The following is a 23,789-nucleotide window of genomic DNA, read 5'->3' as shown; positions in this document are numbered from 1 at the left end:
GCCGGATGCAAAGGAGAGAAGGAAGGTTGAAGGTCAGAAACTACTTACCCCCAAAGCCACCATATCAAGTGTACATCTCAGAAGAGTCCAAGAAATCTAAACTTTTATTTGGCTTTCCAGATTATTTGCAAAGTATGTATGTCAAGATAAAAGGATAGAAATTTTACATAAGTTGAGTTTGGTTTATAGTTTTTAAATGTGTAGACATACAATATGTAGGTTTCTATTTGTAATACTGACTCAGTTCCTGCAAATATTAAGGGTGGGCCTTGACCACTCTAAAATGGCACCTCCTTTGTCACTCCATTCTTTCCCAATAGTGTATTTCCTCATTGCATTTGTCATCATCGGACCTTCATTGACTTGCGATTCATCTCTTTATCCCCAGTGTACTGTAAGTTCCACACCCCGAGAGTCTCTTCTGCTCCCGGACTTATTCTTGGCACCAAGACGGAACTCATAAACGTGGAAGAGAAGAACAGTAAATCTAGTCTCAGGGCTTAGGGGTGAGGTGGGCAACCAGCAGACAGGGAAAGGTCTCTAGCGACAACCCTGAGGGGCACCTGCTCTTCTCAAAAACTCACAATAAATCCACCGACCACGCAAACCCCTGGCACTCAGGAACACAGGTTAGAGCTCCCGTTACTTGTGAAGGAGCAGCTGAGTGTGGGGAGGTCTGAAGGGACGGGCGCGGGGTGCCAGGGCAATGGGCCAGCGCAGCGCGGGGAGCCCCGGGGTGTGGGTGCATCTGACCCCTGCGGGGTCAAACACTCGGAGACCGTCCGATTGTGTGGCCCTCTTACCCCCCAACTACTTCGAATTAGCTACGTCACACTGCTTGTTGGGAGACCCAGAACTTTCCAGGAACCGAATAAATCGGCACCATCCATTCCAACGGAGTCCTCTTCCGTCGGTACGGGGGCCGGGAGAGGCCAAATGACCTCCGAACCCCGCCGCGACCCCAACTCCGGGCTTCTGCTAGACGGGCACCTACTCCTTTCCCCTGGGATGGGGCTCCTGGGGCCGGGCTGCGCTTCTCGCCTCCTCGGACCTGAGGCGGGAAGCGGGCTCGCGCCGCTCTGAGGCCTCGGCAGCTAGCCAGGACCACGCTCAGCGCCGGGCCGGCCAGCAGGGGAAGCCCCAGTGGCGTGCCGGGTCTCGGGGCGGGGCCTGAGGGCCGGGGGCGGGGCCACGTGGCTCCGCCTCGAGGGTGGAGGTCCGAGGTGCCGCGGCGCAGTCCGACAGCGACTGGTCGCAAACTTGGGTGCTGTGGTGGGCGCCGCCGCTGAGGATGAAGAGGTGCGGCCGCCGCTCCGGGCCGCCGCGGCAGTTGCTGCTGCTGCTGCTGCCGCCGATGCTGCTCGCGGTGCCCGGCGCTGGCGCGGCCCGGCTCTCGGCGCTCTACTCGTCCTCCGACCCGCTGACGCTGCTGCAGGCGGACACGGTGCGCGGCGCCGTCCTCAACTCCCGCAGCGCCTGGGTGGTGGAGTTCTTCGCCTCCTGGTGCGGCCACTGCATCGCCTTCGCCCCGACGTGGAAGGCGCTGGCCAACGACGTTAAGGGTGAGAGGCCGGGGCCGCCCCCCACCTGCCGGCCGAGGGCCCTCCCTTGGGCGCGTTCCCGCCTTCCCACCCCCGGCCCGCCGCGTCCTCCCTGCCCGTCGCACGCCCGCCCGCACTTGAACATCCTTCAAGCGCTTTTTTGTGCTTTTCCTCTGGGCCCACATCCGGAGCTTCTCTCCCTCTTCGCGCCTGCGGCCCCCCACCTCTGCTCGCCGCCATCGTCCTCTGCCAGGTTGCTGCCCCCATCCCTGCGAGAGGGGCTCGCTTTTGTTCCTCTTGGTGCTTCTCAGACACTTCTTCTAGCCCAGCCCGCGGCAGCCCCCTTCCCCTCGCCCCAGGACCCCTGTCACCTTCCTGCCAATTCCTACCTGTCCTGGACCTGTGCTGGGGAGAAAAGGGAACTGACCTTCACTCTGCCGCCCCACCACCGTCCTCCACCCCTTCAGCTAGGTGACACAGTTGGTACATAGACTTCCTTTCTCGTGGTTATCTTTTGAGTGGGTGTCTTCACTAGGGAGTTTTTCTGTCTCTGTTCCAGGCCTCTCCTGACCTGCTGCCTCCTGCTCCTTAGCTTCAGGGCCACATCCACATTTCTCTTCCTCTTGACCAAGGACCCTCTCAGACCCTTATGTTTTAATCCCATGAACCCAGAGGCCTGAATGGTTTGGGTTTGGTTCTTATTCTGTGTTCCATTCACTGGCCTGGGCACTTTTCCCTAATTTCAAGACACAATCGGTTATGAAACCCACCATTCCTTTAATAACAGCCTGAGGAATGGGTGAATAAGAAAATGACTAAATGGCCAGGCAAGGTGGATCACACCTGTAATCCAAGCGGCCCTGGAGGCTGATACAGGAGGATGGCAAGTTTAAAGCCAGCCTCAGCAACTTAACTAGGCACTAAGCAACTTAGTGAGATCCTGTCTCCAAATAAAATATTTTACAAATGGGCTGGGGATGTGGCTCAGTGGTTAAGTGTTCCTATTTCAATCCCCAGTACAAAAAAAAAAAGAAAGAAACAATTAAATGTATAGAGATTTTAAGATGAACTCTATTACAAAATGTTAGAATGTTTAAAAACTTAAGACTTAGAGTTGAGGAAATATGATAATAATAGTAATTAATATTTGCTGAGTGTTTATACACCAGGCACCTTACTAAGTAATGAACATATATTGTCTCATAGTTTCCTTTCTCCAATTTGATGATCCCTGTAGGCCAGGCATTATGGCACAGGTTGTAATCCCAGCAAATCCAGAGGCTGAGGCTGGACGATGGCATATTCAAAGCCAGTCTTCGCAACTTTGTGGGATCCTGTTTCAAAAGTATAAAAATGTCTGGGAATATAGTTCAGTGGTAGACTGCCTCTGGATTCAGTCCCCATTACTGCAAAATAATAAGTAAAGATTCCTGTAGTATCACACATCTGCCTAAACCAGATAGTAGGTTTGGGGTGGGGGCAGGAATGGCGTAGTGATGGTGATTTGTTTCTGATTTGCCACCTCTGACTGGAGCTACTTCCTGATTGTGGTGTAGGGTTATTATCGGGGTTCCTTCCTTGAAGTGATCATCAAGTGAGAACAGTAGGCATTTTAGGGAATAGGCCTTTCTAGAGAAAGGAGAACTAGAACTGTTGTTCCCTTCCTGTGTTATTATTTCTTGATAAATTCAACTAGTTGTAGTAGAATGCATATGTAGATGTCAGTTTTCTAACAGCCTCTCTCTTCCCCTGAGCAGCTGTTCACAAAGGACTTCCTGGAGTGGCTGGATGGAATGATGCATATATCTTTTAATTATATTGTCCTGAAAAATAATCTTTTAACAAAATTACAAACACTTTTACCTCCAATTTACACTTGCCCACATGCCTCTCTGGTCCATCTCCTGTGTGAGCTGTTACTAAACTGCCTTTCACACAACCTGATGAGGGAAGGAGGGAGGAAGAATGTGGGCCACGGAACTGGAATACATAAAGGGAGGTTAATCAAGGGACATTGTGGACCTGAACATCATAAAAGTCCCCCAATCAGTTTCCACTTTGAGGCTATAAGAGCTTTTTAATGGCTGCAGATGGACTTATTCTAGAAGATTCTTTGATCTTGAGTGTGCTGGAAGGTAAGATGAGCTTCCAGTTGACTCATCTATTTGGCTTCTTGCAATTTGAAGTTTTCCTATGAATTAGACATCCAGATGCTGAGCCAACCTACTTTTGGATGAGGGTTGCCACTTCCAAAGTGGTCTTTTCCCAGTGCAAGGAGTGAAAATCCTTCCCCAAAAAGAAAAGTTAAAGCCAAACTTAACCTCTTAAAGGAAAAATGAAAGCATCAGTCTGAAGGAGAACCAGGGTAAGTGATAGGTAGGAGGTTTCTGTGGAAACTGAGGGTCTCATGTGAGGCATGGGGATCAACATTGTTTAGGGGGAGGTCACTGGTAGAATCTGGCATTGGCCTGTAATGGTGAGGCATGTCCTCCACTCCAGTCCATAGGGGACTTTCCTGGTGAGACCCTGCTGAAAACCTATAAATTTATCTCACCTCATCTCTGTATTCTCAAGTTCCTAGAAAAGTTGAGGTTGTGGGCCAGCAGAGGGCTGCTCTCATACCACCCTAGACCCTGCCAGTGCGGCACATTCCTGTTACTGATAATATAAGTATCTTGGAACAGAAGCACAGAGAGTGTGGAAGTTCATGGGGAGAGAGGAATTTTGCAATTCTGCCCAGTTGACTTGGGGCATTTAATCTGACTGGACAGGGCACATTTCTTCAGTGACTTGGGTGATAGGTTCTCTGGGACATTTGCTGCCCTGGGGCAAAGCTGTTATTTCTGAGAGCTTTCTTTCCCCTTTCTATTTCAGAGAAACTTGTATTATCTTACCATATGTTCCAGAAATGGATTGTGTTCAATTGAGAACTTCATTATATTCACTGGCTAATCATTCAGCAAATATTTGTTGAGTCAGAAATCATTGTTTACTTTGCAGTTGGGGCAGTGGACTACACACAGCAGGAAAACTGGTGTCAGTACGAAGCTGTGTTTGAAAATGGCAGAAGGAGTGGTTCGTTTCTTATTGAGGAATTCATGAAAGGAAGTAATCACAGAGAGCTAACCTGGTCACCAAAGTCCTTTATTAAAGCAATTATTTATCACATATTTTTCTTAGCATTTTGCTGAGGGTCTTGTGTATTGGGGAAAGTACTGGGGAATTGAACCAAGGGGAGCCTCTACCACTGAGTCATATCTCTAGTCCTTTTAACTGTTTTATTTAAAAATTTTTTAAAGTTGTGGATGGACCCTTATTTTATTTACATATGGTGCTGAGAATCAAACCCAGTGCCCCACATATGCCAGGCAAGCGCTCCACCACTGAGCCTACAGCCCCAGCCCCTATTTATTTATTTATTTTTTATTTTGAGACACATTCTCATTAATTTGTGGAGTCTGGCCTCAAACTTGTGATCTTCCTGCCTTAGCCTCCCGAGTTGCTGGATCTATAGGTGTGTACCCAAGTCTAGCTTTCTAAGAATTCTTATAGACTGTTGTTACACATATCTTTACTAGTAAAAATGTCTGAGACGTAGATCATATCATGATCATTGTCTTTTTGGGGGAACCTGGGAGTACTGGGGATTAAACCCAGAGGTGCTTTACAACTGAGCATCCCCCAGCCTTTTTAATTTTAAGATGGGGTCTCACTCAGTTGCTTATGGCCTCACTAAGTTGCTAAGGCTGGCCTCAAACTTGTGATCCTCCTGCCTCAGCCTCCCAGATTGCTGGTATTACATGTGTGCACCATCATGCTGGCTAACCCCAGGCCTTTCTGACTCTGTAGAGCCTGGCAGGAGGAGGAAGAGTACTCCAGGTAGGAGAACAGCATGTGCAGAGCCATGAAAATAAGATTTGTAAGACAAGTTTGAGTGACCATGAGCATGGTTGGCTTTGCCTCCCTTTCATGGGCACAGATGACGCCTCCTACTTGTATTCCTATAGTGTCTAGTGTAAAACCTGGTACATGGCAGGAGTCTACCAAATACTCAATGGCCTGAGCCTCAAAGGATTCCAGAAGAGAATGTGAACAATAGAAGCTTATGCTGGTGCTGTGGCTCCTCTTGACTCAAACCTGGGTTGTCAAGCCAGATGGGAGGGGTGGAGAAGGCATTTTGTCTATCCCATGACCTCACTGCCCAAAAGCCTTCATCAGGGTAGAAGGAAGGGATATGATGGTGACTGCACAGCCCTGAACTAGCTGGGCATGGTATAAACAATCTCTTTCTCCCTCTCTCTCTCTCTCTCTCTCTCTCTCTTTGGTACTATGGATTGAACTCAGGGGCACTTAACCATTGAGCTACATCCTCAGCCCTTTTATATATTTTATTTAGAGGCAGGGTCTCACTAAGTTGCTGAGGCTGGCTTTGAACTATTGATCTTCCTGCCTTAGCCTCCCAAGCTGCTGGGATCACAAGCATGCGGCAGGTATAGGCTAACTATCAGGAGGACTCCTGAAGACTTGGATGGGGTGTCAGAGTTGAGAACAGGTGGGGTCTAGTCACCGGACCACTAGATCTCACTGGCTCTTGGAGATTTGGGTAAATCTGTCTCTACCTTAATGAGGGGCCAGACTTGATTGACATTCAGAAGTTACATGGCCATTTTTCTTTTTTTTTTTTTTTTTTAAAGAGAGATTGAGAGAGGGGAGAGAGAGAGAGAATTTTTAATATTTATTTTTTAGTTCTCGGCGGACACAACATCTTTGTTGGTATGTGGTGCTGAGGATCGAACCCGGGCCGCACGCATGCCAGGCGAGGGCGCTACCGCTTGAGCCACATCCCCAGCCCAATGGCCATTTTTCTTGTCAAGAGGCATTTACCATCCAGCACCTGAATGGTTATCAGAGCTGGTATAGACCATCCATGCTGGCCCGCATTTGACCATGAGGAAGCTGAGGCCTAGAGAAGACACATATGGAGCTCTTGGTACTCCGGCTAGTTGTGACTATGAATAGTCTTCTAACTCTGGATGCAGTGCCCCTTCTGCACTTGTGAGTGGGGAAGAGGACCCTGCCTGTGCCAGAGGAAACTCCCAGGTACAGCAGAATTCCCACCATGGAATATCCTCTCATTGCAGAGTGCCCCCTTACCTATCACTCCAGAATTCACAGCTCTCCTGGCTTCTCTTGCTTCCATACCCTTCCCATCTCTATTTCCTATTTACTCTATTAGTAGAAAAATTACTCTGTAAGGCAATAATTGCACTAGCAGTTTTCCAGAGTGGGTGGGTGGTGTATTAAAGTCACCAAACACCTCAGAATGCTCCTCTTGCCCAGATGGCAAAGCACTTAGTTAAATGCAGCTTTGCTTTACCAGCAGGACACTCAGATAAGGCAAATTTAATTTAAATACCTTAATAGGCTTTTGTTTATGATTCTAGATCTTGTAACATCTCATTTTATTAAATAGAAAGAGTGTTCTGATGAGCTGAGCAGAGGAGTGTGGCTTTATTTATTATTATTATTTTTTTAATATTTATTTTTTAGTTCTCGGCGGACACAACATCTTTGTTGGTATGTGGTGCTGAGGATCGAACCCGGGCCGCACGCATGCCAGGCGAGCGCGCTACCCCTTGAGCCACATCCCCAGCCCCAGGAGTGTGGCTTTATAGACAGAAAAGGGCTGAAGACAGCAGGAACAGAACAAAACTGGATTAGTCTTTCAGAGTTGCTTTTCTTGTAATTAAGCAGAGGGAACTTCTTATCATGTGGCTAAAAGTGGCCTGTTTAGGGATTTGGCTGTTCTCTTTACTGATATCTGGGAAGGTCAGAGGACAGCTTCAACTTGGTGACTCTATTTTGGTTTGGTCTGTTGGGCATAATGTAGGAGCTCAATCCAAACCAATGGCTTCCTTTATTAACATATTAGAATAATGAATAGCCAGGTCCATAGTGATTATTGTCAAACTGAAGCTTTATTTGTCATTATGGCTCATTAAGGTACTGACATGGGTAGTTCTGAGAAACATTCCTTGGACAGGACTTTTCCAGCTCCTGACTGACCCCAGCTTCCTCCTCCCTTCCCCTTGAAGCTGGGGCAGATCAGAAGAGGCACTAAGGAATCAAAGCATAAAGAAAAGGAGGCAAAGACAACTCCCAGCATTGCCGTTGCTCTTGTCCACTGCTCAACAGTTGCCCCCCATGGGCCCTCCATGCCTATGGGTTGGGAAGCCAATAGAGCAGACCTCAGTTCTGACCTGAGCCCTTCTGAGACCAGCTCAGAGGCTCAACTCCTGAGTTCAGATCCCAGATTCACCATTAATTAGACTACCATGCCCTGTGCATGGCTATCTAATCTTTGTTTTACAGTTGAGGAAAGCAGGTTTAAAGATAAATAGCTTCTTACTTCCTCATAGGGTTGTTCAGAGCACCAAAGGAGATAAATTTGGCTCACAGTAAACTCAGTACATTTGCTGAGAGCATTGTGCTGAGCCTAGGCTGCCACTGACTGCTGTGAATTATGGAGAATGGTATTTAACTAGAAGACAAATTCTTCCCACTATGCTCTTTCTCATGCAGAAGGCTATTGGAGCAAAGAGCACAAATGCAATGACCTTGTGAGGTGGAGAGGACAGTAGGTTTTCCAGTTCAGTTGGTCTTGGATGAACTGGGAGGCTTTTCAGTTTGTGTCCTCATTGCAGAGTCGGGGCATGATGCCCACCTCAAGTGGCCGTGGTGGAATACAATCATACAGAGTATGCCGTGGGTACTCATGAATGCCAACCTTACATTCTGTCCTCTTCCAGTCCCTTCAAGGATCTTCATGCCTTAGCAGAAGTGAGTACCAGTTCTGGCCTGAGGGATAGTGGTCTGTACTCTTAGAGGAGGAACCGTTGAGGCCTTTGGTTCTTTGAATACCCTGAGGGTCCTTGCTGGTAGAAGACCACAGAAATTGCTTCTTTTCTGCCTTTACATCTAATTGAGACTTTCTTGAGGTCAGCTGGATCTCTTTTCTGCGTATCCCCAGAATAAGGTGATCAGAGCCCTTAATGCAAATTAGGAGCCAAACTTAACAGTGTGCCAGATAGTCCTAGGAAGTGAACTGTGCTTTCCACTGTCCTTGGTCATTCTCCCTTTGGTGAGGGACACAGAAGGGATCTGGTGTGCTCTTGCCTGTGATCCAGAGCAAAACCCAGGACCTCTAGGTATCAGGCTGTTGTAGGGGAGCTCTTCTCTTCTGTGACCTTGCTGTAGCCTCTAAAGGATATCGAATGAGTGAATACAGGCATAATCACAGGTGACTGACTTTAACCTCACCCACCATCTGGACCCCAGGAAAGACTGAGGCTGGGAGCATAGAGAAAATGTTTTAGCAAGAGTGCTCTTCCAGATGGTCTTCTGACCTGAGTCGTATAATTCAGTAAACATTCACTGATCATCTATTTTGTGCTGGGTAATGGGATGCTAGGCAGAGGGTGCAAAAACAAAAAGACATTTGGAGCTGGGCAGGGTTGTAACTGTGTGGTGAAAACATGAGTGATGCCCCTGAGCCTTGGGCAGAAACAGCTCTTCCTGGGGAAAAACAACACTGAGTTGCACCTGATGCAAGGAGTTTGTGGGGAGCCTAGGTAAGGTGGGCTGACAGGCCCTTTCTCAGGGGGAGTAGCTGGAGATGGGAGAGAGAGCTGTGCTTTTAGGGAAAGAGAAAACTTTGGTTTTCCTCTGGGAAAGTGGTAAGAGGAGGCTGGATGTGTGGGCAGAAGCCAGATCAAGCATTGCTTATGGCGCTAGTCAGCTGCACTGAGTGTTGAGGCTCTACTCCATCTCAGCTTTTCCTGCACTACTCATGCCTTGTCCACAAGGCTGATCTCTGATGTCCAAACTCTTGCAGGTCTGTGCTCCATAAATTGGTACCAGTAACTGCTGTCTCACAGTTTGTGTGGCCTTTTGTATGTGCTTGCCTTGCAGCTGGGCAGCCTCAGTGTAAGGTGGTGCTTCAGTAGGTGCTCACAGGGCCTCTGACCAGGAATCGGAGCTCAGGGGACCTGCCTAGTGTATGTTAGTTTTCTGTTTTCCAGACCCTGGTCTTTGCTATTATCTCTCTGCCAGTAAGTTTCAGTGAAGAGAGGCCTCATGGCCTGGGACCTGCTGAGGGAGCAGGGTTAATGTCCTTTCAGACGCTCACCTCAGCTTCCTTTCTTGCCATTCCTAGATTCCAGATGCGTTCCTTCCTCCCCTAAAAATTCCTGCCTCCATTTCTAGCCAGGGACCTGCTTCCTAACACCCTATGCCTGATCCACCCAAGCTGGACTGATTGCCAGTACCTCTGGCCCTGGAAACCCTGAGGGTCTACTGGGGAATGCCAAGCCCCCCTGAGCCATGCACTCCACCCTTCTGGAACTGATCAGATTCTCAGATGACCATAGGACAGAGGTGATACCAGGGCTTTTTCAGGGGCAGGTTCCTTTCACATTTCTCTCCCGCTCTCCAGCGTCTTCCCTTGCCCCCAGAGCACTAGGGGCAGGCAGAGCATCACCAGCCAGCATTGCCTATGCTATGTAATTTACACATCACCTGGGCTGCAGAACTGTGTGCTAAGCACAGGCTCTTGTGAGGCTCTGTCTGATGCAGACTAAAGGGAGTACCTCAGAGGCCCTCTTCTGATGAAGGTGCGACCTTTCTCATTTCAGCTTTGGGGTCAGGTGCTGTCGGGGCTGGTATGTGGGGGATGGTGTTGTGTGGGGAAGTTAGGTAAGACGCAGAGTGTGTGCCCGCTTCTTTTGCTTACCCCTGTTTTCTTATCCTTTCAGACTGGAGGCCAGCACTGAACCTTGCTGCCCTAGATTGTGCTGATGAGTCGAATACTGCCATCTGCAGAGACTTTAGCATTTCAGGCTTCCCTACCGTGAGGGTATGTGACAAGGATGGGGGAGGTGAGGGTGGTGAGTAGCTCCGGTCAAGCATCTCACCAGCTGCTCTGTGCTTCCCTGGCATCTGCCCAGATGCTGCATTTCAGGGGTCCACCATTGCTTCTAGGCCTGAGTTGTTTAAATCCCAGCCCCTGGAATAGTGTCCCTCTGCTAGATGATGTAAATGTTTTAGAGGTGGAGGCAGAAAAGGAAAATTCATTTATTTTGGAAAAGTGTGCTTTTTGTAAAGGAAATGGCCCTGTGTGGGTGTGCTGGGCTGGGCAGATTTTAGCTGCTCTGAGTGAGCTGTGTGTGAAGTGACCTGAAGGTGAACTTCCTCACTCCTGACTTCCCAGCCTTGGAGTTCTGACCTCTCTCTGTAAAACCAGGATTCAGCCTCTGACCCATCCTTGGACAGAATCAGGCTCCAGGGACTTAATTGTGGGAGACAGACTGGCACATGACAGAGTTAATTCCCCTGCTGGGCGATGTGTCAGTCAGCATCCATGCTGCTAGACCTCCCTACTCTTCTAGGGTTTGAGTGACTGTGTCTTCGTGCATGGGTGTGCCTTCCTACATCTCCATGGGTGGAGCTATGCTCACCTGTTCCTTTGTAATATTATCCCTTGCTCTGCCTGAGATAGAATGTTCCTTGGAAGTGCCTTGTGTGAGTCCCCTTCTCTTACTGTGCCCTTGGGTGTGGCCTACCCAGATGTCAGTCAACCTGCTGACAGCAGACATCATGAAGCTAGACTCAGCCCCTTGAAACCTGACCCCTTGCCTCATTTAAATAGCTTCTCCTCAATAAAATGGGTCAGCACGTGCATGCTCTCTCTGTCTCTCTTTTTCCCTGGACCCTTAAGGTCAGAGGAGCCGTCACAGCACCCCCAAAGAAAAAGGTATTTGTGTCTTTTGTTAGCCCAGTCCCTTGGAGTGACCCCTGAGTGTTTTAATCCTGAGCAACCCGGCACTTAGTGTTAATTCCTCAGAGGAATCCCAGAGACACTGACAAGCCTCATCCTTATCAAGCAAGGGGTTTGACCTACAAGTGCTCATAGAGCAGCTTCAGCCCACAATGGAGATGCCAGTACCTCAGAAATCAGGGATCCATGGCACAGAGTTGTCACACCTGAGACATGAGGACTCTTTCACCCAGCTCTTGCAGAAGGAGCCACGAGCTCTCTGATGATGCTTGCCTGCCAGCTTGCCCACCACAGGGCACCAGCAGCTTGATCAATGTCTGAACAACTTCCCAGGCTCTAAATTGGAGGCCCAGCACAACCCTGAGCAGCAAGGATGCTGCAGTTATAGTGAGGGCCCTCCCTGGACTCAGACCTAGCTCTCATCCAGTTAGTTTTCTTCTAAGTGTAAGAGACCATATCCAATTCTTTCTCCCTGCTATAAAATGATATGCTCCCCCTCACCAGAATGGCAGCTAAAAAAGCAGTGTCCTCTATAGCCATTAAGAGTAATCAGGAAATGCCTTTGAAAGCTAAAATGCCAAGTATTGTCCCTGGAACAAAATATCCCTGAGCTAGGGACCTGGAGTTCTAAGCAGACTTATGAGCTGGAACACAGCCTAATTACCCAGCAGCCTTTATCTCCAGGAATGTCCAGCTCTGACGCCACACCACCTTTCTGTTTCTCAAGGCTAGTGAAGTCCTGCTGGATTCAGGGGGTTCACAGCCCAACAGAGGACCCTTTCTAAACTATTGCCTCTTAGGGTCAGGGCCCAGGCCCAGGCTCTGAGGCCAGTCTAGTCTGCGGGACAATGCAGCAAGTGAGCAGCTTCTGCCATATTATTTAGAGCTGGTAGGAAAAAGACTGCTTAGCCATCATCCATTTGAAGTAGACTTCCCTGGCAAGGACATTGCCCTGTCCTCTGCCCCATGGTATGTAAGTGAAAATGGGGTGCCTTGTGCTGGGCCAGGGTAGCACTGAGTGGGAAGTGTAGGAATACCAATGTGGCAACAGGAGCTGTCATTCACAGGCTGACAAGGGTGCAGCCACTGCCCAGTACCCCAGCCTTGGTATAGTGGCCAGTCAGAACAGCCTGTTGGGGTTCCTCAGGGCTCAACACCTGGGGCTTTCTGTTCTACCTGGGAGAGGCTGGGCCCAGTATGTATGAAGGAGGCAGTCACAGGTGCAGAGGCTCCTCAGCAACCTCCCCAGGTCACGCAGCACACGCAGCCTGGATGCCTCAAGTGATTAATCACTCTACCCACGCAGCCGGCTGTGGGAGGGGCTAGGAGGGCCTTAGCTGGTCTTCTTGGCCTTCCCCTGTCTCCAGACAGGCAGCACCTGGCTGGGCCAGTCTGGTAGTCAGCTGTCCATTTCTTAAGCTCTCCAGAGACTAGCGTGGCCTTCCTTGGCGAAACCTTCCCTTCTCTCCTGAACCTGGTCCTCAGCTTCAGCCAGGGGAAGCACTCAGTGCTCTGTCTTCAGGACTCTAGGTCATGGCCAAGCAGTTTCAAGCTGCTAGGGGGTCCTTGTTCTGTGCTGTGGTTTTCAAACGTTTTCTAACTGTAAGAAGTCTCTATTTTACATTGTGATCCCAAAATTGGTTTGTATCTGTTGATAAAACAAATTCCACAATGTATATTCTTATTAAGTGCAATACACTGATATTTTCATTTTAAAAAAATACTATGTTTCACTAAATTGATTTTACAACTAGTGCTTTTTAAAACAGTACTCGGATTTCATATCTCCAGAGATTCTGGCCCTTCTAGAGCCTTGTGCACCTGTGGGCACTGTGGCTGGGCTCCTAGAAAGGAGAGCAGATCCCAGAGGCCTGTCCTGTTGTACCTGCCGTGGCTGCCCCTGGGAACTGGAGCCTGACTGTGCTCACTCTTCATATAAATGCTGTGGGAGCCCTGAGGACCCATGCTGAGCAGGGGGAGAGAGTGTTGCTGATATCATTAAGACAGTTCACCATAATTCTGGCCACAGTCAATGACATACCTCACTGTCCTTTCCTATGCCTCCTGCCCCTTGTCACCATAAACAGAGTGAGCTTCTACCAGCCCAGCCTGTTTAGCAAACAGCTGGCCCTGAAGGGCAGGCTCTGGCTGTGTCAGATCCCCATCAGACCTGAGCTGGAATCCTGGAAGAAAACAAAGAAACAGGGAGGGAGGGGCTGGTTTGCAGTAGGTTCTGACTAGGCTACTGAGGAGGGGCCTTTCTCTGGGCCACTGCAGTGCCCCTCTGTGGGCAGTGGAATGGGACCCTTTGTGGCCAAGGCTTGGCTGAAGTGGAGGAGAGGACATGACTTCCCTTTGCAAGATACCAAGGAGATCATGATGTGGGTTCAGATCCAGTCTCCTCTGCTTTCTGGGTGACATTTGGCCCGTTTCGCTATCTATAAAAAGGACTGACAATGCCTGCCTGGTGGGACTGTGGTCACACGTGAAGCCAGGCCTTGCCTGTGAAAGTGCTGAGAATGGGTATTATTTGGGGTTCAGTAAATGAAAGTTTTCTTTCTTCTTGTTGTCCCCAGGGTGGGGGGGGGTGCTGATGGGTGGCCAACAGCAGCTAGTGAGGGGATGTTTGCTGGGTGCTCAGCACTGTGGGAGAGGCCAGGTGCGTCTGACACGAGGACACACACTAACTGGCTGAGTGGTCCAAACAAGGCGAGGACAGGAGGAATGGGCCCAGGCACTTCCTGAGCTCCTCCTTACTCATCAGAGAGGACATTTTGTAGGAGGGAACTTCTGCGTGTGTTGAAGGATGGGTGGCATTGGCTAGGACAGGGGAGGAGCATGGCAGAACACCACAGGAGGGAGTAGGGGGTGAGAGTATCCCAAAGTCAGACTCTTTGTAGGCAGAACCGTGTGGCATATTGAGGGGACCTGTTGGGCAGAGGCTTATGTTTGGGGTAAGGCAGGGCAGGGGAGGAAGGAACCCAGTATGGCAGGTCCTTGAAAGCCAGGCTGGTAGTGTAGATGCCCTATAGAGTGTCAAGTCAGCCGTTATCTTGTGGCTCCTGCTATGAGGGTGCATGTCAGGGGTGAGGGCAGGGCTCAGAAAGATGTCTCCTCTGTGTTACCTGCCGTCTCCCAGCTACCTTCCTGTCCACAGCACAGGAAGTGGCTAAGGTTGTCTGTCCTCCTGGGCTCACCATAAAATACTTGGAGATCGGGTCATTCTTCTGAAAACCTGTTAATGGAAGTTTGTGTTCAGTGCCATGGCTGGTCACAGCTGGGAAGCATGCCCATGTGCAGCTGTGTGGTCCCCAGGGAGGCAGTCCTTCCTGTAGGTTCCGGTTGGCCTGCCTGGTACCACCTGCTTCCCTGCTTCTGGGGAGAGGCAAGGACCTCACAGGTGCCCCACGGGCAGGAGGGCAGAGCTCCCGTCTTGTGTAAAGAGATGAAAGGGGCAGGCACAGATGCCCTGGGGAAAAGAAGACTCACTCCCGAAGGCTCAGTTGCCTGTTTCCAAGGGGTTGTGGTGGTTTCCTGGGGCAGGCACACGCTTCCAACAGCTACTTAATAAGTAGACAAAAATGTGTCCTAACTAGATTTTCACCTGAGCATCCAAGGTGATCAAAGTGCAGAGTTTGTGTTCAGCTGAACAGTCTGTTGAGTACCTCCGTGTGCTAGATGCTGTTCAGGCTCGGCAGGGCTTGCAGAGATGAATGCATTCTGTCACCTCCTGGTTGGGTGGAAAATTCTAGTCCTTTGTAGCTGGAGTGTAGGGAATGGGTAGCAGTAGGAAGTCAGTTTGGTTTCAGATTCTGGAAACAAGTTGTGGAATGCTGTAAATTTGGACCTTATTCATGTGCACTGGGGAGTTAATGGAAGAGATTTGAGGAATTGTGCCTTAGAAAGCTAACCTTGCTGGCAATGAGGAATAAAAAGATGGAGCATATTAAATTTTCTGACTTGTGAAAGGAGAACAATAGGGACAGATGCAGTAGTCTAGGAAATAGGTTCTCACCTATTGACTCTGCCTAGACAAGGCAACAGGTGAAGAGAGAGAGCTGTTGAAGAGTATCCTGAAGTCAGACTCTCAGAACCTGTCAGTGAGAGGGAGAAGCTGGTCTGGGTGACAGGGAGGAGGACCAATTACTGGGTGAGATAAGAAACAGGTTGGAGAAGCAGGTTGAAGGAGGGTGATTCAGTCTTGGTGTGTGTGTGGGTTCCCCGACATCTGTACAGAGGCCACCAAGAGGAACCATAAGTCTAGGACAGGTGAGGACCTAAGACAGGTGGTTCATATTGCAAATCAGTTGGAGAAAGTAGATGATTTTGGTGAGGGAGAAATGATGGGCATGTTCTTGAATCATGTATTCAGTCACTCACTGAAAGACGTAGACTGGGCCCAGCACCACCTCCCCCACACACACAAAAGGCGTAGACTGAGCCTCCTCTTTGTGACAGTGCCTTCAAGGGCTCGTTAAACACAACAGTGCCACGATCTGATGTGTGGCTGCCAGAGAGCTGGGGGCAGGAGATGGCAAGGACAACAGCACAGGAGAGCAGTCATAGGTGCAGCTAGAAGACGGTAGCCAAGGAGGGCTGGTCCATGGTAAGCAAAGAGGGGAGGTGGTGGTATGCAAGCAGAGAGAATATCAAGGAAACATGGAATATCAAGAAAATGTGGCACAAAAAGTGACCCACACCAGCCATGGAGACGAAAAGCAGACAGGAATATCATCAGATACTATGGGGAGACCAGGGATCACTGGAGCAGCCAAAGAGAATGTCACCAGCAAGCTTTCCCAGAACACTGTCAACCAGTGGTGGAGCAGGCACCAGAGCCAGCTGGTTGGGGAACCTAGAGAGAGGTCAGAGAAGTGGGAAGAGGTTTTTGAGATATTTGGCAGTGAGGGGAGGGGAAACGGGAAATGTAGGAGAAGGGAGGAGTCTTCTCTTCACTCCACCTTCCTCCTCTTTCTGTCCTTTCTTCTTTTAAAGTTTGCACTAAAGGGGTCTAGGACAGGTGAGGACCTGTCTTAGGTCCTCACCTGTTTGTAGCTTAGGGAAGGGAAAGGATGGAAAAGATAATTGATAGGGAAAAGTCCCCAAAGAGTATGCTGTGTGGGAACCAGAGCTCTGATGGTGACATTGTTCTAGAAAGTAGAAGGGAAGCTTCTGAGGACAGAAGGAGGGAAGGCAGAGTGACAGTATAGTGGCTAGGAGTGGAAGCAGAGCCTTCCCTTAGCCCTGTACCTCATGAGGGTCCCTTGGAGTCCCTGTGTTCCCCCAGGTAACTCTTAATGCCATCTCCCAGCTTGTATGGTTGGGTCTGAGATTTAGCAGGGGCTGAGGGGGTGCTTGATGAGGGGAAGATCGGTCTCTTTTAAGGCAGGTACCTGCTCAGACTTGGGTGACCTGATGGCTGATGAAGGAAAGGTACTGGTTATCTCTCAGATCTGAACGTGACAGCTGTAGGTATGTGAAGGGCCTACAGTTCAAGGCTTCAGTATGTCAGAGATGCTCTTCTGCCTGGGAAGCAAGGTGAAGTCTGTCCTGTCTATAAATACACAAGGACACTGACACCAAGTGACTGCAGATGCAAAACTTCTATTTTTTTTGGGGGAAACAATGTCTGCCCACAAATGCCTGAACATATATTATCATCTTGGTCTCATGTCACAATTCTGGAACGTGTGATCATTTTTATAGGTATTACGATAACATAATTTTACTATGTCAAGATTTGTTCAAAACACTCTTAAAATATGTGTGGCATGTGTAAATGGATTGTTTTCACTTACGAATAAAAGTTGATATTCATGTTTTAAAAAGAGAATACAACAGAGAGCAAGGTAGGGGCCAGGTGAGGTCAGAAGGAGCAGGAGAAGGCTTCAGCTGAGGAGATGGTATTTCTTTGCAGTCTGTTCCTTGTGTGGGTAAGGGGGGTAGAGTTGGTCTCCAGATTTTAGTTTCCTGCCTACACATGGCCAGAACACACAGTCCTAGCTTATCAGCATTTCCTAGTGTTTAGAAAGAAGAAGAGAAAGGAATAATTATGTCATGCTGTAGTTAACATTTAGTGATTTCTGTATGTACCAAGCACTTTAGATGTGTTGTCATTGAATCTTCACAATTCAAGGTAAGTGATGTCATCCTCATTTTAAATACGATATACTAAGGTTCAGAGAGGTTGATGGGTTGCCAAAGGTCTCACAGAGTATAGCAGAGGCAGGTCTTAAAGATCCCAGGGCCATTCAGCCATCAGCTTGTGGTAAGGCCAGGTGGCTGTGCTTTTAGAGGCAGAGGCCCAAAGTAGCAAAAAGCAGCCCTGAAGTTAAGGGCCTGGAGCCAGAAGCTTCTTCTTTGCCTTCAGGCTCTTCCTCAGGCAGTTAAGTGATTGTCCTTAAGGAGGACAGCTCTGTTCTTTCTTGAGTTAGGAGGGCACGGGCAAGGGCCTTGGCCACTATATTGCCACTTGGGCAGAAGCCCAGATTCTAAAGAGTTGTCCAATGTTCTCTGTCCTCGTGCGCCAAGGAGGGACAGATTAGGCCTGGGGTGTCATGTACATGGGAAAGGAAGACAAAGTGATGAATCAAAGTGGCCTGACTTTTTCCTGAGGGAACAGCTGAGTTGAGAGAATCGTGACCCTCTCCCTTCCCAGTCACGGTGTGTGTTCGACCCCTGACATCTGCACTCTGAAAAGGGGGAGTCATCTGGCAAAAATGTCACTTTGCCTGCTGTGTTCAAGGCTCTAATTAGATCAGATATTGTGAACTTTGTTCACACCAACTTGTGTAAAAACATCGGACAGCCCTGTGCTGTCAGTGAATTAGTAGGTCATCAGACCAGCGCTGAGTCTTGGGCTACTGGCAGAGCTGTGGCTCGAATTTCCAGAGTTCAAGGTGGTGGGAACCACTGTTCTGGCCGGGTGCCTTTGGAAATGTGTAGAGGAGGCTGCATGTTTGCACCAACCAAAACATGGCATCGTTGACACTGTAGAGTGAACACAATCCAAAAACGCTATGCCATCTGCTCTGCCTTGGCTGCCTCAGCCTTACCAGTGCTGGTCATGTCTGAAGGTCATAGAATTGAGGAAGTTTCTGAATGCCCTTTGATGGTGGAAGATAAAGTTGAAGGTTACAAGACTACCAAGGAGGCTGTTTTGCTTCTTAAGAAACTTAAACCTTGGAATGATGTCAAAAAGGTCTATGCCTCACAACGAATGAGAGCTGGCAAAGGCAAAAGAAGAAACCATCCTCGTATCCAGAGAATCCAGCGCAGGGGGCCCTGTGTTATCTACAGTGGAGACAAGGGTATCATCAAGGCCTTCAGAAACATCCTCCCTGGAATTACTCAACTTAATGTAAGCAAACTGAACATTTTGAAACTTACTCCTGGTGGGCATGTGGGGCATTTCTGCATTTGGACTGAAAATGCTTTTTGGAAGTTAGACGATCTGTGTGGCCCTTGACATAAAGTGCTTCCCTCAGGAATAACCCCCCTATTCACAAGATGATCAGTGCAGACCTCAGCAGAATCTCGGAAAACCCAGAAATCCAACAAGCTCTCAGGGCACCATGTAAGATTCATTGCAGAGTCCCAAGAAGAATCCATTGAAAAATCTGAGAATCATGTTGAAACTAAACCAATATGCAAAGACTGTGAGTCGGAAAGCCATTCTTCACAGGCCAAGAATCACAAACTCCAGGTGGGTAAAGCAGAGGCAGCAGCCCAATCAGATTAAAAAAATAAAGATCCGAAGGGGGTTGCAGGCAAGAAGCCTGTGGTAAAAAAGCAGGAAAGAAGGATGTTGGTGTTAAGCAGAAGCAGCCTGTGGGGGAAAGGGCTGCACCTTCCAAGAAACCAACAGCTGAAAAGAAACCTCTCTTATTCCATAAGATCAAATAATTTTGGATAATTTATTTTGAATAAAGAACGGATCACAAAAAAACAATACAAAGTGGGCTGTGTGTGACAGACTTGTCCCCCACCCTGTGGTAGGTCCTGTTCTGGAGCCCCTCCCTTCATTGATACCTGCTGTGGCAGGCTGTCAGTGCTCTGTGATGGGACACCAGCCTGAAACCCCTTTCCCCAGACAAGGAGCAAGGACAGACTGACAGAGAGGAAAGCTGACATTTTCTAAGGGGCATATAAAGTGTTTTCTTTGTATTTCTTTTCACACGAGTCCATAGTTATGTGTGAGCACTAGTGCTTTATGTAAAGTGCTTTATGTAAAGACCTCACTAGAGTGAGGTCTGTGAGCTGTCACCTCCAGCTGCCGTGTGTGCTTCAGCATTGTGGGGGAGGGGATTAGGTGGAGGGTAATGGAGCAGGGAATCAGTGTCCAGCCTTCAGAGAAGAACCTCCTGGTTTTTATTTTACAGATGAAGAAACTGAGGCTCAAAAAAGAAGTTTGTCCAAAATGATCCCAATTTATAAGCAGCTGGAGTTTAAACTGGGTCTGTCTGACACCACTCTTGTCCTCTTTGCCAGCATGAATTGCTGACTCTTGCCTTTGTGTTTTCTTCCAGTTCTTTAAGGCCTTTTCCAAAAGTGGAGTTGGAACAACGTTACCAGGTAGGTGTCCTGGCTCTGCCACAGTGTGCGTTATCAATGCCTTGCTCTCCTTGATTCCCCCTTCTTCCTGGCCTTCTACTGGGTGAAGAGTCCCCAAGGGAAGCCTTATACATTTTCTTCTGTCAGCCTGGGAAAGACCCTAGGAAAACCAGGCTGAAGAAACTCCTTCAGGTGTGACCCATCCTAGGTTTGGGGGTGGGACGAAGGGCACCACATCTCAAGAATAGCCTTCGTGTCAAAATGGGTTGGTATCAGGGCAGACCAGATAGCCCCTGGAAGAGCCCTCAGAGGCCAGTGTGGGGGGGACTCCTTCCTTCCCTCTGAGGGAAGGGGCTCCTTGCTTTGCTTCAGGTCACAAGAGAAGCCCCCCTCCCCAACTTTGAGATAGGACTGTATGTGTCTCTTTCAGGACTGGGCCCTTGTTGCTGAGTGAGGCTGGAAGGGCACAGATCTGTTCTTTCCTAACTACCCCCTCATGCCTGTTTTCATTTACAGTGGCTGGAGCTGATGTGCAGACCCTGCGGGAGAGGCTCATTGATGCCCTGGAGTCCCACCGTGACACATGGCCCTCAGCTTGTCCACCACTGGAACCTGCCAGGTATTTTGGGCTTGGGGAGGCTGAGCACAATGTGGGCCGGGTCCTGCACCTGGGAGCAAGAGGGTGGTGGGAGCCGTAGGGCAGGGACCCATGTCGATTCGTTGCCTGTGGGGCAGACTCACAGTTCATCAGAGCCCTTAGACACCTGGGAGAGACTGTTGCAGTTTCCTCTTGCTGCAGGTTCTGAGGCCCCCTGTCCTCCAGCAGCAGACTGAGGGGCCAATGGTCCATTCTTCTGGGTGGGAAGGAGAGGACAGGTGGGGGATCTCCAGGTCATACCTGTTGCTCCCTGCCTGTTCTCAGGAGTATTGGAAGAGCAGCTGGATTTACAGGATCTAACCTAGGGAAGGCCACTGACAGAATTGGGGGTGGACAGGAGATCAAATACCATTTAGAAGAGAAGGGAAAGGGGCTCAGAAAAGTAGGGGTTTTTCCCTATGAATAGAAGAGGGATGTTTTTCTGAGTGGTGGCTGTGACTGGGGTAGGGAGCAACCTTGGCTCCCTGTGCCACAGAGCATCCGGTGTGGTGGCTGGTGTTCTATACCCACCTGCCAGGCAACCTTCCATGTTGCCTCTTTCCTAGGAAAATTAGGATACTGCATGTTTGTTGTCTTGCACAAATTCTCCTGTAAAAGGAGACAGGAAGACTAAGCACTAGACCCCTGACTTCTGGATGAGAACTGAGGATAGGATAATGCCTACCTTGGGGACTTTTGCCAAGAGGGAACAAATTCAGGTACCAGCAGAGACAACTGAGAGAACCTAGCCTCCAACTCAGCAAGGTCCTGGAGCTGGGAAGGCTGCTGAGGGCCAGTGTTTGCTTGATGCTTTCTAGGCTTGTGTGCTGGTGTCCTTCAAAGCCACAGCCCTGCTGAAAGTTTGTGTTTCTAGTATCAGCTGGGGTTAATCCAACTCACAGTGACTGCTTTATCGTCTCTCCCAGTTCACCCTCCTCCCAGAGGGCCTTGTGAAGACCCTGGGCTGCCCAGCATATGGTCCTGATATGGGTTGTTGTTCCTCAACCAGACCCCATCCCTGTGGGAAACACCTCCGCCACTCTGATGTTTCCTTCTTCATTTCTTGATGATTGTGTGTCTGTCTCTTACACACACAAGTACTTCTCCCATGCATTTTTTAGCCCTGGGGATCTCCAAATAACAAATTGGCCAAATCTCCCATCTTCTCCAACTGACCCTCTTAAGCAACCTATTTCAGAAGGAGGCAAAGGTACATGGTGAAAGAAGTCATCTTTTCTAGGAAGCTGAAGATTTGCTCTTCTGCCAGCTGTGGGCAGGCTTAGGGACATAGTCTGAGAGGCCAGCCACCTGATGCTACCCCCGGAGGCTGTGGTATCTGTGACACCTCTTTATCCACTGAGTCGGGTGCACTCTGACTCCCACCTCTCTGGCATACCCAATTGTCCTGTCATCAGGCTGGGCTCTGGCATCAGCCCCATGTTGCACCTCTCTCTGGAGCTGATTGCTGCCATGTCCTTGGGTCCAATAAAGGGAAATGAAGTGCCAAGTTGAAATTAAAAAGATGTGGTTGCCTTTTCCCTGTGACTTCTCACCTATCAGCCTCTTAAATATGCATGGAATGTTGTTGTTTTTAATTTTTTTTAGTTGTAGTTGGACACAATACCTTTATTTCCCGTATTTATTTTTATGTGGTGCTGAGGATCGAACCCAGTGCCTTACACATTCTAGGTGAGTGCTCTACCACTGAGCCACAACCCCAGCCTGGAATGTTTTTAATAAGAATAAGGAAACAAATAATTTTTGTATTATTTTTTATTGAGACAGAGTTTTTAAAATAAATTATAGTAACTTCCCCTATTGTGGGGATAAAATTTGCCTTTTTAATCATTTCCACCTGAGAAAGCTGGGCCTCAGCTTCCTCATCTTAGACTCATCTTGGGTTTTGTTAGCTTGGAGGTCTCCTGCACCTAGGACTTTCTGGTTCTTTGGTTCCCCTTTTTGCCCACTTTTGAGAGGAACTTGCAGTTTTCCCACTTAATGTGACTTTCCACAGGATCAGGGCTCGTATCCGATGGGTTCTAATCACCATTCTCCTAGGGGAACTGAACCATGTCCAGTAACCCTGGGCCTTACCCAGAACACAGTGACATCTGGGTCTCAAGGCATCCTTGCCAGTCCTTCCCAGCCTGCCTCCTGCTCACTCCTGACTCCTAAAATAAGAAGAAAAAAACAAAAAACCCAAGGTGGTTCTCTGAAGAACCAGAGTTAGATAACAGGGGCAGCATCCTTTGAGACCAAGGGTTTGGCTTTCTCTCGCTGCAGGACTGGCAGAGGGAGAAGAGTCTCCACAGAGCCACAGGGTAGTGTGGCTGGACTTGCAGCACTGCATGGTCAGTTATGCCTTGTTCCCAATGGCTGTGGAGAGAGTGACCTCATGAGTTGTCTCTTGCAGGCTGGAAGAGATTGAAGGATTTTTTGCAAGAAACAATGAAGAGTATCTGGCCTTGATCTTTGAAAAGGAAGGCTCCTACCTGGGTAGAGAGGTGAGGTGCCTCTGTTTTCCTGCAACTCTGGGATAGCTGCTGGGAGGAAGTCCCAGTTCAGAAACAGCTTTTCCTGACAGCACTGGGATCTTGGCCTTTTGCGTTTCTTAGTCTGGCACCAGCCTGACCCCTGCTGGGGGAGATGGGAAGTGTAGGAGCTAAGCCTTTCTGTTTATAACCTCTGTTCATTCTTAATCTCCTTCACTGAAACCAAACATAACTGAAAACTACTGCTTTTTGAGTATAGGAATAGGTTGATGACATACAGCTGCTGATCACCACAACTAGCAGACCACCAAATATGTCCAGGATCACATGGCTGGTAAAGTAGAACGCGGCTTTGGCCCAGGTCTGTCTGGCTTCAAAGCCTGTGTTGTTTCCACATTGCCCCAGCCACATAGAATTGGAATAGAGAATTGGGGAGGGGGAGACATTAGAGATGGCCCAGTCCCCTCATGAAGAAATGGTGTCCTTTACCAGGCGGTACAGATTGAATTTCCACTCCATCATTTACATGGTATGTCTTTGTCAAGTTATTCAACTTTTTCAGCCTTATCTCCTTGTCTATAGAGTAGTGATGGTTATGTTTCTTCCTAGCATAGCTGGACAGTTTAGGTAACAGCACATGGATTAGTAGCCAGCACATGGTAGGTGCTTTATAAAGCTCTATCCCATTGTCTAATGCAGAGAGCACCTGCTCTGCTGTTGGCTTGTGGACT

At 48.8% G+C, this 23,789-nt stretch overlaps 1 protein-coding gene and 1 pseudogene across 1 annotated transcript in view; both read left to right on the top strand.

Moving 5' to 3' along the window:
* The first annotated feature begins 1,222 nt into the window (after positions 1–1,222).
* The window catches only part of Qsox1 (quiescin sulfhydryl oxidase 1), a 37,891-nt gene continuing 15,324 nt past the window's right edge, over positions 1,223–23,789 (top strand). The window contains exons 1-5 of the mRNA XM_026388511.2: positions 1,223–1,562; positions 10,355–10,455; positions 19,905–19,950; positions 20,446–20,548; positions 22,980–23,070. Coding sequence (XP_026244296.1) covers positions 1,292–1,562; positions 10,355–10,455; positions 19,905–19,950; positions 20,446–20,548; positions 22,980–23,070 — 612 coding nt within the window. The 5' untranslated portion in view covers positions 1,223–1,291. The remainder of the gene's footprint in view (positions 1,563–10,354; positions 10,456–19,904; positions 19,951–20,445; positions 20,549–22,979; positions 23,071–23,789) is intronic.
* On the top strand, positions 16,036–19,281 carry LOC144256887 (large ribosomal subunit protein uL4-like; annotated as a pseudogene).

The sequence above is a fragment of the Urocitellus parryii genome, chromosome 9 (assembly GCF_045843805.1).
Source record: "Urocitellus parryii isolate mUroPar1 chromosome 9, mUroPar1.hap1, whole genome shotgun sequence".
NCBI classification, from domain to species: domain Eukaryota; kingdom Metazoa; phylum Chordata; class Mammalia; order Rodentia; family Sciuridae; genus Urocitellus; species Urocitellus parryii.
The sequence above is the reverse complement of the archived record's forward strand: the minus strand, read 5'-3'. Positions and strand labels throughout refer to the sequence as shown.